Source organism: Lissotriton vulgaris, chromosome 9 (assembly GCF_964263255.1).
Source record: "Lissotriton vulgaris chromosome 9, aLisVul1.2, whole genome shotgun sequence".
NCBI lineage: Eukaryota > Metazoa > Chordata > Amphibia > Caudata > Salamandridae > Lissotriton > Lissotriton vulgaris.
Genome location: NC_141697.1, coordinates 818,031,967 through 818,047,658, shown reverse-complemented (window position 1 = coordinate 818,047,658; position 15,692 = coordinate 818,031,967). Strand labels below are relative to the sequence as shown.

At 45.6% G+C, this 15,692-nt stretch overlaps 1 protein-coding gene across 1 annotated transcript in view; it reads left to right on the top strand.

Annotated features, from left to right (window-relative positions):
• The window catches only part of ACTN3 (actinin alpha 3), a 209,158-nt gene extending 195,554 nt beyond the window's left edge, over positions 1-13,604 (top strand). The window contains exons 18-21 of the mRNA XM_086938553.1: positions 10,185-10,331; positions 11,334-11,399; positions 11,517-11,675; positions 12,800-13,604. Coding sequence (XP_086794679.1) covers positions 10,185-10,331; positions 11,334-11,399; positions 11,517-11,675; positions 12,800-12,958 — 531 coding nt within the window. The 3' untranslated portion in view covers positions 12,959-13,604. The remainder of the gene's footprint in view (positions 1-10,184; positions 10,332-11,333; positions 11,400-11,516; positions 11,676-12,799) is intronic.
• The last annotated feature ends 2,088 nt before the right edge of the window (positions 13,605-15,692 follow it).

The following is a 15,692-nucleotide window of genomic DNA, read 5'->3' as shown; positions in this document are numbered from 1 at the left end:
TATGCTTTACCTGCTTGGTTGCCTGACCACATGACATTACATACGTCTTTGTTTTATTTACACAAAGCCGCCTAGCTTGGATGAACTGCATGAAATTATCAATTAGGCGTTGTAGGCCCATCTGTGTTCGAGATAGAAGAACAGCGTCATCCGCATAAAGTAACAGCGGAACAGGTTTACCACCAATCAGGGGGGCATCTGCTGGGATGTCGGTCAGGGTTCGGTCGACACCATTAATAAATAGGGAAAATAGGAGCGGGGCTAAAACACAACCCTGGCGTATACCCCGAGACACTCTAAAAAACGGGGTACATTCACCAAGGGTCCCATAGCGGACTTTGCATGAAAGTTTTTCGTACAGTCTAGCTAAAAAATAAACTATTTCCCTTGGGGCCCCTGCATCGAGCAGAACCTCCCATAAAATATTATGGTTAACCAAATCAAAAGCGCTGCTCAAATCAGCAAAACATAAAAAGAGGTTGCCACTTTTAGCCACAGTATATTTACTAATTAAAAGGTCCAGATTTACGCATTGGTCCAGTGTACCCAGGCCTTTGCGAAAGCCATATTGGACTCTAGTTAAGATGTTAAAATCAGTAGCCCAGTCTTCTAGCCTCTTCAGCAAAATCCTACTCATCACCTTTACAGAGGCGTCCAGTAGTGAAATTGGACGATAATTAGAGGCCTCTGATTTGTCACCTTTCTTATGTAAAGGAATGATAATCGATTGACCCCACGTGGATGGAAAGTCACTTTCAGCCGCACAGTTAAAAATCCTCATCAAAATGGGAGCCCATAAAACTGTTTCATCTTTATATAAATCCAGCGGGACCCCATCGGGACCAGGGGCCTTGCCTCCTTTACTTAAAGAGATTGCTTCATGGCATTCTTCTAGTGTTATAGCCATTGGAAGGGGCAACCATGGGTTTATATCTGATGGTGGTAACTCAGAGGTTAACCCTTCTGGATTAAATATTTTGGAAAAATGGTTAACCCAATCATTACATGCCACATATGAGGTCAGTTCTGGGACATTTTCTTTATTGAGAAATGGGCTATTAATTGTTTCCCAATAGAGTTTACTATTCTTAGTCTCAGCAGCCTCCCTCAACTTATCCCACGCTTCGGTCTGTAATACCCTTTTCCTTTTGTTGATAGCTGTTTTGTAACTGGCCCTGAGGTATTGTATGTCCGCCTTAACACGTGGTTTGGTGCCTAAAGCACTCTTTAGGTCGCGGAGGGCAACTATACAGGTCTTGTCAAACCACCCCTGCTTAGGACCACTATTGGCTGACGGGGTCTTAGTAAAAATACCATCGATAATACTATTCATAGATACAAAGTAATCTATTAAGCAGCCAGAATCACAGTCATCGTCCAGGCAATAACTAATTTGTTTCTTGCATTGAATAAGGACCTCCTTCTGCTTGACTTTAGAATTTAAACCAGTCCATTTGATCCTTAGGCCCTTTGGTCTGGTAGGCACTATGTCAGTTGTACATTTACCACCTGGAACTAATGAGGTACCATGCCCCAAAAGGGTAACGCGTAGGCTATTGTGGTCACTAAGGCTTTCTTCATTTACGTACAAATCAGTATAGTTTCCACTGCTAGACAGCAAAATGTGATCTATAAATGAACCTGCATCTCTGCCCGTAAATGTAGGGCATATTATTGCCCGATTATCAACGTTGCAGTTTAACAGGGTCATGTCCAGCGTGACTAGCATATTATTTAACGTGGAACCATAACTGCAGTGTTGGAAGTGGGGAGAATCCTCCCTCACCCCCAAGTCTCCCCAATGGCTATTTAATGCTGCATCAAAGCCACAGATGTTCCCATTAGACAAGTGGCAGGGCTGCAAATTGAAATCGCCAGCCCAAACCACCTCAGCCCTTCCCTTCGAAATATTAAGGGCCTTAATAATTTCCCTTTCCAGGGGCAGTAAAATATCCCCCCTAGTAGCATCAAAGATATTGTTATAAAAATTAACAATGACTAAATCAATGTTCTTCCTACACTCCATCCTTATAACTTGGCTGTGTGTCCCTACGGTCGTACTATATTTGACCGTACAGTCACGCAGCTTGGTTGACACAAGCAATAAAAGGCCCCCCTTAGCCCTGCCCGAGCTGGATTTGGTTGCTCTAAGGCAGAAGGATGCATACCCTTCGATATAGATAGGGTCTGGACACCAAGTTTCCTGTAATAGGATTAGGTCAAATCCCTCGCCTAAAAAGCTGGTCCAAAAAGGTGTACCTAATTTGCCGGAAAGGCCAGCGATGTTCCAGGAAATAAGAGAAATTCCTGCTGGTTTACCATGATCACCAACAACAGACAACTCCGACTGATTTGCTGGTGGTAATAAGGCAGGACTATCTTCCCGAAGGATGGTGACTGGGCTTATGCTGGGGCTAGCAGTGGTTATGCATGTGTCGGAGCTACCCCGATTACCTGTATGCTGAAGAGGTGTTAGGGATGTCAATATAGTGGGTTCGGCTGGGGGGGTGACAAGGGGGAGAGAACACCCCATATCAAGAAAGGGCGTAGGAATGTTTGGATCCAGTGCTTCTGGAGGGCTGAGTCAGTCTACCTCATCTAGCACGGCATATCTATTTGGATGGGCGAATTGTGAGGACATAGGGTCTTGGGAGTGGGGCAGGTCCTGCCATGGTTGTTGCCACGGTTGTTTATCTAATTGTGGTGGCTGAAAAGATTGCTGCCATTGATAAGCAGACTGGGGTAAAGGTGGCGGGAAATGAAATGGATGTTGCCAGGGGGCTTTAACTTGGTGCATAGGAAAAGGTGTGGCGTTTGGTAATTGCTGTTGTAAATTAACATAATGTGGGAAAAAAGGAGGTGGATAAGGTGGTTGCAGCCAAGGTTTGGCAGCTTGCTGTGGAAAATACCCAGGTCCTCTGTTACCTTGAAAAGTAGGACATGGAGGGTTGGGTCGTGCTGGCTTTGATAAGAAATAAGACAAAGGGAGTGGATTGATTTGGGTCGCAGGACCACTATTGGGTGCATTACATATGTAGCTGGCTGCCCCTACATCCCTAAAATTAACTGTGATTACGTCCCCTACTATTGTTTTCTTGCTTCTGCCCACCCAGTCCCCTCTACGCACGGTAAGGATTTCACCGTTCATGTTATTAGGTAGGGGTTTGTGTAGATGGAGCCATTGAGCACATTTATTTCTAAGCTCAGTAAACGTTTCTTTTACTCCCTCCTTCAATGGAGGAACAGCTGTCAACACAACGACAAAAGGGGAAACCTCTGGTGGTAAATTAATGGACCTAAAACGCGCCTGCTTTAGCTTAGACCCTTCTGGTTTATTTGTAGGGAGGGATGCAGATTTAGGATTGGGTTTTCCTGCAACATCTTTAGCTTGAATAGAAGAGGTGTTAATATTATCAGTAACAGGGTGTTGATTCGCCTGAACCGGAGCCTTCTCCTTCGAAACCAGTACAGTTGTTGGTTGGACAGAGTTGTTCCCTGTTTGCGATACAAGGGATATAACTGGGTTCCCAGGGGCTGCAATAACTTGACCCTTATTTAATACATCTTTAGGAGGCTGGGTGCTCGATAAACATTCAGGGGCTAAATCTGTGGATCCTTGTAGCTGATCAGGCCCTTGTCCCTGCTTTTTGTGTGGCCATTTAGAATGTATTAACGAAGTAAGCCTGTCCACTTTAGAAATTAGAGGCTTAATTTGTGCTGCTAAAGTGGCTTCAAGGTCTAGTTTTAAATCTATTACCATATTTTGTACCCAGCATGGGATACCTGATGTCATTTGTGGAGTGGGGGAAATCAAATTGTGATTCCTAACTGGTGCTTTTACTTTATTTTTGCCCTTCGATGTAACCTTAGGGGGGTTAGGAGCCCTTCCCCGGGGAACAATAGGTACGGGAACTGTTTCCGCATCGTTAAACCCGCTCAGACTCAGCCCCGCTTTGTCAGGTGACTGACAGGTTTCTAGGTCTGGTGTGACCTCCAGGTCTTCAAAAGACGGGTCTGAGTCTGATGGGGCAACCGATAGATCGACAGTATTAGGTACAGTCGAAACACTACTAGTAGGCATGTTTATGGGTAAGGAGCAATTATTCATAGTCTGCGGAGCAGGTGATTTAACCTTTGCCAAAGGGCCCAAAGATGAGCGCCTAGCGTTTGCAAGGTCCATAGAGACTCTTTTTTCCAATAGAACAATACTTTGGTCAATAGTCTCATGGACTCGTGAAATAAAAAGATCAATAGGTCCAGTCACCTGTGCTACCGCCGTAGCTTTTTTCGCGCAACTTCGAGTTCTGTTGCGTATAGTCGACATCTTGGGTGTTATAATTATCAAGGGCAAAGAAACAGGAGTACTGGGCCGGGGCCGTCCTTTGCCGTCCTTGAACGGCCTTAAACGGCCCGCTCTTTGCCCGGTCTTCGCCCCGAGCTGCGTCCCGCGCGCGTCCCGCGTCGCGGTAGATCTGAGACCAGCAAAGAAGGAAGAGGCTGGGGGCGTGGCCGCCGGGGGAAGAGGCAGCAGCTGTGTGCAGCTGAGGCTGCTGGACCTCGCAGTCCCCCGGTAGGCTCCACGCACAATCTGATGATGTCTAACCTCAACCTGGGAGCGCGTTACTCTCCACGGACTGTGGAGCCGCTCACACCAGGGAGGATGGGGCAACAAAGCGGTGAGCGGCACCCGCGCAGCGGGTGTCGCGAACAGTTGATGAAAATGCCGGGAGGCAGGGAAACACACAGCACGAGTCTGGCTCCTCACAGGTAGCAGGTAGAATGCCCAGAAAGCGCCAATTCAGCCGGAAACCCAGGCGATGATATTTGCAGAGGCTGGGGGCGTGGCCGCCGGGGGAAGAGGCAGCAGCTGTGTGCAGCTGAGGCTGCTGGACCTCGCAGTCCCCCGGTAGGCTCCACGCACAATCTGATGATGTCTAACCTCAACCTGGGAGCGCGTTACTCTCCACGGACTGTGGAGCCGCTCACACCAGGGAGGATGGGGCAACAAAGCGGTGAGCGGCACCCGCGCAGCGGGTGTCGCGAACAGTTGATGAAAATGCCGGGAGGCAGGGAAACACACAGCACGAGTCTGGCTCCTCACAGGTAGCAGGTAGAATGCCCAGAAAGCGCCAATTCAGCCGGAAACCCAGGCGATGATATTTGCAGAGGCTGGGGGCGTGGCCGCCGGGGGAAGAGGCAGCAGCTGTGTGCAGCTGAGGCTGCTGGACCTCGCAGTCCCCCGGTAGGCTCCACGCACAATCTGATGATGTCTAACCTCAACCTGGGAGCGCGTTACTCTCCACGGACTGTGGAGCCGCTCACACCAGGGAGGATGGGGCAACAAAGCGGTGAGCGGCACCCGCGCAGCGGGTGTCGCGAACAGTTGATGAAAATGCCGGGAGGCAGGGAAACACACAGCACGAGTCTGGCTCCTCACAGGTAGCAGGTAGAATGCCCAGAAAGCGCCAATTCAGCCGGAAACCCAGGCGATGATATTTGCAGAGGCTGGGGGCGTGGCCGCCGGGGGAAGAGGCAGCAGCTGTGTGCAGCTGAGGCTGCTGGACCTCGCAGTCCCCCGGTAGGCTCCACGCACAATCTGATGATGTCTAACCTCAACCTGGGAGCGCGTTACTCTCCACGGACTGTGGAGCCGCTCACACCAGGGAGGATGGGGCAACAAAGCGGTGAGCGGCACCCGCGCAGCGGGTGTCGCGAACAGTTGATGAAAATGCCGGGAGGCAGGGAAACACACAGCACGAGTCTGGCTCCTCACAGGTAGCAGGTAGAATGCCCAGAAAGCGCCAATTCAGCCGGAAACCCAGGCGATGATATTTGCAGAGGCTGGGGGCGTGGCCGCCGGGGGAAGAGGCAGCAGCTGTGTGCAGCTGAGGCTGCTGGACCTCGCAGTCCCCCGGTAGGCTCCACGCACAATCTGATGATGTCTAACCTCAACCTGGGAGCGCGTTACTCTCCACGGACTGTGGAGCCGCTCACACCAGGGAGGATGGGGCAACAAAGCGGTGAGCGGCACCCGCGCAGCGGGTGTCGCGAACAGTTGATGAAAATGCCGGGAGGCAGGGAAACACACAGCACGAGTCTGGCTCCTCACAGGTAGCAGGTAGAATGCCCAGAAAGCGCCAATTCAGCCGGAAACCCAGGCGATGATATTTGCAGAGGCTGGGGGCGTGGCCGCCGGGGGAAGAGGCAGCAGCTGTGTGCAGCTGAGGCTGCTGGACCTCGCAGTCCCCCGGTAGGCTCCACGCACAATCTGATGATGTCTAACCTCAACCTGGGAGCGCGTTACTCTCCACGGACTGTGGAGCCGCTCACACCAGGGAGGATGGGGCAACAAAGCGGTGAGCGGCACCCGCGCAGCGGGTGCCGCGAACAGTTGATGAAAATGCCGGGAGGCAGGGAAACACACAGCACGAGTCTGGCTCCTCACAGGTAGCAGGTAGAATGCCCAGAAAGCGCCCACAATAATTAAAGGAACACAATAATTGTGCAGTCGAGAAACTAATAGGCATGAGCTGATTTGGTGTGCTACCTTTAGATCATAATCATTACATTGCAGATAAGTACATCCAGGCTTTTAATCACAGGTAAGTACATCGAAGGTTGTTTTCATTGTCTTTATATCATTGTATTTTTTGTCACACATAAGTATTTTTTATGATATTTTTAAGTGACATAACATTAGGTTTATGTGTGTGTGCACGCATTATATATAAAAATATATATATATATATATAAAAAAATATATATATATATTTATATATATATATATATATATATATATATATATATATATATATATATATATATATATATATATGTCCAACACCTTCTCCAAACGAAAGAAGCGAGACCCACTTGAGGATTAGATAAGGGGACTTTATTTAGCCACTCTTGCAGAGGTGAACAGGCACAACGTTCTTGCGGCGTATGCATTTCGGCATCCCGCCTCGTCAGCGCCGCTTGCGTGTCTGTGTGAGAGCAGGGCGTCACAGCTCGATTTAAATATCCCGCCCTCTCTCTTAACTAATGAGCTGCTGCCCCCCAGGTGAGTATGTTCCAACACCTGTCTTAGTTCTGGCGCGCCTTGCACCAATGGCGCCTCCAAGTTCCAGAATGCACTGTTCTTGTCGTCATCTGGTAATGGGGTAAAAATTGCATGCTCCGAGTTCTTCCTCCGGCCAGCGGCCACGTCTCCCACATCCCCAACTTCACACCTCCCTCCAACATTGCCAGGAGATATGTCCGCGGGGGCCCAGCAAGGAATTGCTTAACCCATCTAGCAGATAAATCCTCTGTATCGCCTCTGTCACTCCCGAAATTTGGAGGTGGACCACGGTAATCCCAGTAACCTGGAAAGCGAGAAATCCACTCAAGGCGGGACCAATGTAAACCGGATCTGCTTGTGGTGTGGGGGTCTCCAGCGCGATACTGGCCACTCGCGCATTAACACGTCCAACACCTTCTCCAAACGAAAGAAGCAAGACCCACTTGAGGATTAGATAAGGAGACTTTATTTAGCCGCTCTTGCAGAGGTGAACAGGCACAACGTTCTTGCGGCGTATGCATTTCGCATCCCGCCTCGTCAGCGCCGCTTGCGTGTCTGTGTGAGAGCAGGGCGCCACAGCTCGATTTAAATATCCCGCCCTCTCTCTTAACTAATGAGCTGCTGCCCCCAGGTGAGTATGTTCCAACGCCTGTCTTAGTTCTGGCGCGCCTTGCACCAATGGCGCCTCCAAGTTCCAGAATGCACTGTTCTTGTCGTCATCCGGTAATGGGGTCAAAATTGCATGCTCCGAGTTCTTCCTTCGGCCAGCGGCCACGTCTCCCACATCCAATGGCGCCTCCAAGTTCCAGAATGCACTGTTCTTGTCGTCATCCGGTAATGGGGTCAAAATTGCATGCTCCGAGTTCTTCCTCCGGCCAGCGGCCACGTCTCCCACATCCCCAACTTCACACCTTCCTCCAACATTGCCAGGAGATATGTCTGCGGGGGCCCAGCAAGGAATTGCTTAACCCATCTAGCAGATAAATCTGCTGTATCGCCTCTGTCACTCCCGACATTTGGAGGTGGACCACAGTAATCCCAGTAAGCGAGAAATCCACTCAAGGCGGTGACCAATGTAAACCGGATCTGCTTGTGGTGTGGAGGTCTCCAGCGTGATACTGGCCACTCACACATAAGTATTTTTTATGATATTTTTAAGTGACATAACATTAGGTTTATGTGTGTGTGCATGCATTATATATAAACATATATATATATATATATATATATATATATATATATATATATATATATATATATATATATATATATATATATATATAGATATATATATATGTGTGTGTGTGTGTGTGTGTGTGTGTGTGTATTTTTTTTAACAGTATGTAATTTGAGTTTAATAGTTGTAGTAAGGATTTTTTAGGGTTCAGGGCTAAGTAGAGTTAAATGGGTTTTCGGGTTCAGGGAGGGGCCATATTAAGGGATAGTAAAGAGGTGTTTAGGTTTCAGGAATGCGTACGTTGAAGTAATCTACTGCGAAGTAATTACATGCAGTGTAACAATTGAGATTCAGCTGCTTCAGTTGCTAGTTAATTTGCACAGATACAACTAATTGTCAGTTCTGCACAGAATCTATCATTAGATTGTTTGCATCATTAAGAAGTTCAGGCTCCAAACCAGAAGTACAAAGCCACATGATAAATATGTCTTGATGATAAGCATCCCTTGGGACCAAGTCCTAATAGTCCAACTGTTCTGTACAGCTGTACATCATGGAAAGGCAGATATGTTTATTCACCCTAAGTTTATACACTAGGTAAGTTAATTTTTCCACATATACCAAGTCATTTAACACCAACATTTTCCAAAACAAACCATCTAGATGAGATAGAACATAATATGCTAAGGATGTCAGAAGGGTACTGATGTATTATATGGATAATGCAGAAACTAAACACCAAAGTCAGCAGTTTCTTTATGGCAAATGTGCTACAGATGTTATATCAGCAACAAAGGGTACGGTACAATTGTAAGATTAATCATTGAGACAATTCACTTATGTTACTGTGTAGCTGAAAAGACAATGAGAATTGCACCAGGAGCACACACTACCAGTTCAACATGTGTCTTTCTAGACTCTATTAGAAATTTCACACTGACTTACGTATAAAGCTGCTAAATGATCATCCTGGAAGATGAACATTTTTGCTCACTATTCTAGAATCTACACACTCTCCTCGCTCACTGATGAAGAAAAGTACTGCACAGGAATATGTACGATTTGAGTATACAGATTAAAATGTAACTATGCACATTAAAGATTTTCTCCTCCCTCATTCATGTCAAATGCAAAAATAACAGAAGGTGGTGGTCATGCACTGAGACATTATTTTGTGAGGTTATGATGAATTACATTATGCATTGTTGACACCCAAAAGAATTATATTTAACTTGTTTTTGTCCAGCCCCAACCACTAGATAGTGGATAAATGTACATTATGTACAATGAATATTAGTTTCAAAACAGCACAACAGCTGTTGTGCAGTAACTCAATTTCCTTTCACGTGCTGCATTTGTGTATGTGCGTACAGTGCTTACAGAGTGAAGTCATTGTAGTGTGTTTGTTCAGTGAGAGGGCTGTTAAGTCAATGTGGTGCCTGTAAGGCCTACGGTCAGGTCAGTGTAGGGTACATGTAGCATGATGGTAGTCACATCATTATGGTAAATGTTCAGTGGGAGGACATTGAAGTCATTTTTGTATGCATGACATGTAAGGGCATTGGGGTGTAATGGTGTGTCTACCATGGTAGGGGTCTGTAAAGTTGTTATTCGACTGGGAGTGCATCTTCATTTTATTGGCGGCTGCAAGGTCTTTGTGTTGTGTGTCAGTGTGAAATGTAAATCACGTGGTCGATCTTTTATTAAACACTACCAAGGTGTGTGACTAATGTTAATTTTCTGTCATTGGAAATGTAGGCAATCCATTCATGCTCCTCTACCTTGAAAGAGACATACCATTTTGCTTCTTGATTGTTTTATTTCTGTCCTATTTAGGGTCACCTTTCCTATTAGTATTTTTCTATAGGGCTCATGTACATTTTTACAAAACAAAATTTTATTCCAGTGCCACAACTCTGCATTAACATTTTCCTTTTTCATTAGCACATCCGTGTCGGCTGGGAGCAGCTGCTTACCACCATCGCTAGAACCATCAACGAGGTGGAGAACCAGATCCTGACCCGCGATGCCAAGGGCATTAGCCAGGAACAGATGAATGAGTTCCGTGCTTCCTTTAACCACTTTGACAGGGTAAGATGGATGAATGCCAAACACATTGCTCAACATGGTAAGCATAAGAAATGAGGCTACTACATTGAAAAAACCTCTACTTCGCAGAAATTTCATATAGATCCAGCTTATATTGAGACAACAGATTGTGTACCATCTATCATATATAAAATAGGTGGAGAAGGGCAGTTGAGAGATTTGCTAATAGAGATCAAGAATTACTGCCTTACCAGGGTCACCAGTATAGCAATTTCACATTGAGGTAAAAGGTGGATAGAGAGGTCTTTACAGCACTGCTGTCTTTAGAAAGGAATAGGCCAATTTAGTCATGCATGTATCTATTTTCACACCTTCCCTTATTAAAATCATAACCATTTAATATTCAAACACAATTCTGTATCTCCATCCAACAATGGTTTCACTGTGCTTCATGACTGCATTTAGAATTAGAATATAAGAGGTTGAGCAATAACACCACATTAGATCTCTGACCTGAAAACTTGAAAACCAACCTAACCAATCCTGAATTACACTGACTCCTCAATTTCTCATCTGAACTTGTTCCACTTAGTTATCAATGCTGGAGTCACTATCTGTATGCAAGGCAGATTATCCCAGGCAGCGATAGGCCCACAATGGATTCCATAATTGATTTCTACATGGTCCACAGTTTTCCTTAACTGTTTAAGCTTTGCATATTTAGTCACAGTTAAGTTCTCTGTTTAATCTGAAAGTGTAATTTTAGAGATGCTTATGAGTAACCTCTTTTCTTATTCCTTCAAGATCTTTGAGGCTTATGTGTGCTAATGCTCGGGGCATCAATCAATTTGATCGCCTCAACAGAGCCTAGTGAAAGTATCTCTTGACTTGCCATAAAGATGTATAGACTTCTGTTCATCTGGTAAGCTGCATTGGCAATAATGAAAAGCAGCAGTTAAAACAGAAGATAGGAAGTAAAAAGAACAAGGACTTTGGCTTGTATTGCAATCTTTGTCTCATTCTCTTTTCATGGGACTCCCGCAGAAGAGAAATGGAATGATGGACCCAGATGACTTCCGTGCTTGCCTCATTTCCATGGGCTACGACTTGGTAGGTTCAGATGTCTTGTTACATTTGTCAGTTCTAACAATTGCTTCCAGTATGCCTGATTGCAAGACTTCCCTGTCTGTGTTCAATAAGTTATTTTTCGTTCAATTTATTTCCTAGGGAGAGGTTGAATTTGCACGCATCATGACACTTGTGGATCCCAACAACACTGGTGTGGTAACCTTCCAGGCCTTCATCGACTTCATGACCCGGGAGACAGCCGAGACAGACACAGCTGAACAGGTCATGGCCTCCTTCAAGATTCTGGCATCAGACAAGGTAAGTGTTAACAGCCTGCAAACTTTTGATGCTTTAAACAGTTTTTAAAAGAGAGTCGAAGTTAGATATGTGGGCCCATATTTATAAATTTTTTGATGCAGCACAACGCAGCAATCAACCTTGATGCATTGCGTGAAAGGGAAAGGGCAGGAATGCGCTGTATTTAACATTATATGGTGCTCTCCTGTCCTTTCCTAGCACTGGCGCACATTTGGCTGCCTAGCACCAAAGCAGGCACATTTGCATCATGGTGCAAGGGTGCCTGTGTTGTAGCAGAATAGTTTTTATGCAAAAAAAAATCCTCTGAGGCACATTCCTCTTTCTATGTGTGCTGCAGAGTGCAGCACATGTAGAAAGAGGAAAAAACGAGGAGAAATAAAGATGTTTTTCCTGGTCATGCTTCACCTGTGGAGGCGTCTCATTTTGACAAATTCCCAGATAAACCACTAATGGTAAATCTGGGAATGCGCCTAAATCCATGGGTGGATGCTTGGAACATGCACACTGTAATCATGGAAAGCCTCCCTGGGGCACAGTTACGCCAGGCAGTGATTTGCGCTGCCTTCCGTTACTCCAGATGTATCTATTCATGCAGAGCCACACCAGGTGGCCTTGCCTGGCTTGATAAATCTCAGTTAGGTTTTGCATTTCCCGCATCGCCTTTGCGCCCCTTTGTGTGGTGCAAGGGCGACGCAAAAACGAATAAATGTGGCCCATAGCAGTGGCATAATGCAGGCCCCTGCAGCCCCTGTGTGTGTCTGCGGGGGCCCACGCTGCTGGGTGCCCTCTCAGGACAGCACTCTGGCCCCAGAGCTTCTGACTAACGTCCACCAAAGCAGAAAGAGAGCTTTGTAAATATGGCAGATTTCAGCTGTCTCCCATTCACACAACCCAGCACAGTGCCATGCAGTACAGCATTGCATGAGCCATTGGAAAATCTGGCCCTAGGTTTGTAAAAGTTGTGTGGTTGTTCTCAAGATATAAGTACCTAAACTCCAAATGCAAGTGTCTGCCATCAAACAAATAAAATAATGGCATCAAAAAATGAAAATAAATGACAATAAAATTCCATTACTTGATATGTCTTTTTCTCTTCCTTTTTCTACTATCCTTACCTCTTGCAGTCCTACATCACCGTGGATGAACTGCGCAGGGAGCTGCCTCCAGATCAGGCAGAGTACTGCATCAGCCGCATGACAAAGTACATCGGAGCAGATTCGGTGACTGGCGCCCTGGACTATATCTCCTTTTCCAGCGCCCTGTATGGCGAGAGCGACCTATAAGCGTATTTGCAGCAACAAAAAACAGCTCCCATCCCTCGGTGAAAATGAGAAGCCATCACAAATCAATGTCTGTTCTTCCCCCCAAGAAATGTCATCTCTTCCTCCTCTCCCCGAAGCAAACACTCACTGGACGAAGCAACCCTGATATATCCCTTGTCGCACTTTAATTAAAACAAAGACAAACACTTTTTTTCTCACTTGTTGATAGTTGTCCAAGTCAGCCGAAAGTTTTTTTTTGTCTAAATTTATTTTTCTTTATGTTTAATTGATGAGATGGTTCTTCCTGGCATTGTTTATGCACCTGATTTGAGGTTCAACATGGTACAAGTGTCTTGACTGTGTCTCTTCTCTTCCTTTGCTTCACTCCTACCAAAATACGGTTCTAGATTTTGATTTTAGAACATTGTAACGGGATGTGATGTCACTTGTTGCACCACTATAAACTGCCTCTTCACCTTTCAAGATCATTAACTGAGACTAGACTCATGCCACCGAGCACTTTCGCCTCAAGGCCATTGGGTGTATACTTGTTAATTTTCTTAATTTCAAGGGCGACTTCTGATTTTGTGGACAAGTATGCTCGTATGTTTTTTATATTTTTTCCCATGCAAAAATGCAACTGCACATAAAAAGGGATCGCTCTGAATGAAGCTTTCAAATTGAATATTTATCTTTGGGAGGGAGTGGGGTTGATAACAGCCTGCGTTATTATTTCTTGGTAAAGCATTAGCACTTCCCAGTGGATGAGTATGCATTTTCATTTCACAGCAGAGGATAGTGCCCAGTAGGTGATTCTGCTTTGTAATTTCCAGATGAGTATGTGTTGCTAAGTCTAGTATTCTAAGTCATCGTTGTCCAGAATATGGATTGATGTTATCGCAGTTGGCTAGCGCCAGCTTCCGTGTCGTCACTACCCTGTACAGAAATCCTTGTTATCATTCAGTCGGGGTTATCATGGTAAAGTCATTCTGTTACATGAGTCGGAATTATTTTATTTTGTCGTAGACGTGGTTTATGAGGGAATGTCTTAGAGGTTTGACAGTATAACACTGCATGAGGTCTTGGCATGTTCCAGGATATCCCATTTTACCACTTAAATCTTGGTACCATATGTGGCCCTTGATATGTCTCCTACTGTCACAGTGGGCCAGTGGGTGGGATAAGCGTGCTATACTTGGCATCCCCTATGAGCGAGGTCCATTGATCAGGACAGCCTCTTTCAGTGTAGCACAGTACACTTCTCCTGTAGATGCCTTCAATTGGACGCAAGTGCTTTTTACAAATTTGAGCACATTTAAGTGTTGTAAAAAATATAATGTTTGATGTCGTTTGTCAAAACCCTCTCATTTCTTCCAGATGTTTAATATCATCTAGACTATTCAGTGAGGATTGTAAGCTACCAGACTGAAGCCTTTTCAGCCGTTCACATTATGTGGACCTAGAGGCAGTCCATTACAGAGGTGATCATTGGTACACCTTTCTCTCCTTCTGGGGTGGTTGCTTGCAAAACACCTTTGAGGTTAAGAATGTCTGTTAATGCTGAACTGGGTAGCAGAAGACAGGGGCAATGATGTCTGCGCCTCTGCACTCTGCTTCTTAACCGCCAGCCACCTACCCATGAAGCTGAAATGGTGGTTTAGAGTAAGTGCTGCTATGTGACAAGAAATAGAACTAAAATGGCACTGTGCGTTAAGATCATATTGCACAGAGGAGAGGATTGTAATCACCTAGGAGACTAGGACAATCGCCAGAATAGCCTACATTGTGGAGAAAAGGATGCAAAAGAAAGAGTAGATTGTATGAGGGAGACTACAAAAGAGAAGACCGAGCGGAATGCAAGAGGGACTAGGACATAATGGTGGGTACAGTGTATTAGGAGGACAATGACAGAGAAGAGAGAGCCTTCAGTGGAATAGAATTTAAGAATGAGGTGCATACGAGAGGCTAGTAAACACATGAACTTGTAGCTTTTGAAAGTAGAATTGTTGCCTTGTACTGTTGGCACCTATTTTATATCTCATGCAAGTAAGTCCCAAAGCCCCCCACAATTATAAATATTGCTGTCTGTACTTTAATGTGTGGGGAAATAAGGCTATCTGCCTGGGATCTTGGCGCTGTGGCGTAGCAAGGGGGAGCAGTCCGCCCAAGGCGGCACAAGTTTTGGGGGCTGCGGAGGCATTTCCCCTTTCTTACCGGTAGCAAAACGCAGGAATCGGCCCCCCCACTCTTACATGTGGCCGCTGCTGAGCCGCAAACGCAGCCACTGCCACAGGCAACCAAAGGTCTAGCTACGCCGCTGTCTTGGCAAGTCATTTTATTTATATAGGCTAAGCACCATTAGCAGCTATGAACTTAACGTGCAAATCAGCGTGAAACACTGAGGAAGGAAGTGTTATCGAATCCATTTAGTGGTAAATACCTTCTTCCCACCCCTTCATATACCTACAATTATTTTCACCTTACTGAACAAGGGACTGCAAATTACTTCAATATGCGTGACCTGCAGGGCATTAATACGGCACTCCAGACTCATCAGATATAGTCTGGGATTCCTATGCATTTGATTCACACATTTTCACATTGTCCATCTCCTTGATGCGATGTTACCTTTCACCACACATGACTCTTAACATTTTTGTTCTTAGTTTAATACTCTAACTTGTTTCCAGTAGATATAAGACTTGGAGAAGCTGCAAGCCAGGAAAAGATCTGCATAGTCGTACATAAAATCCAA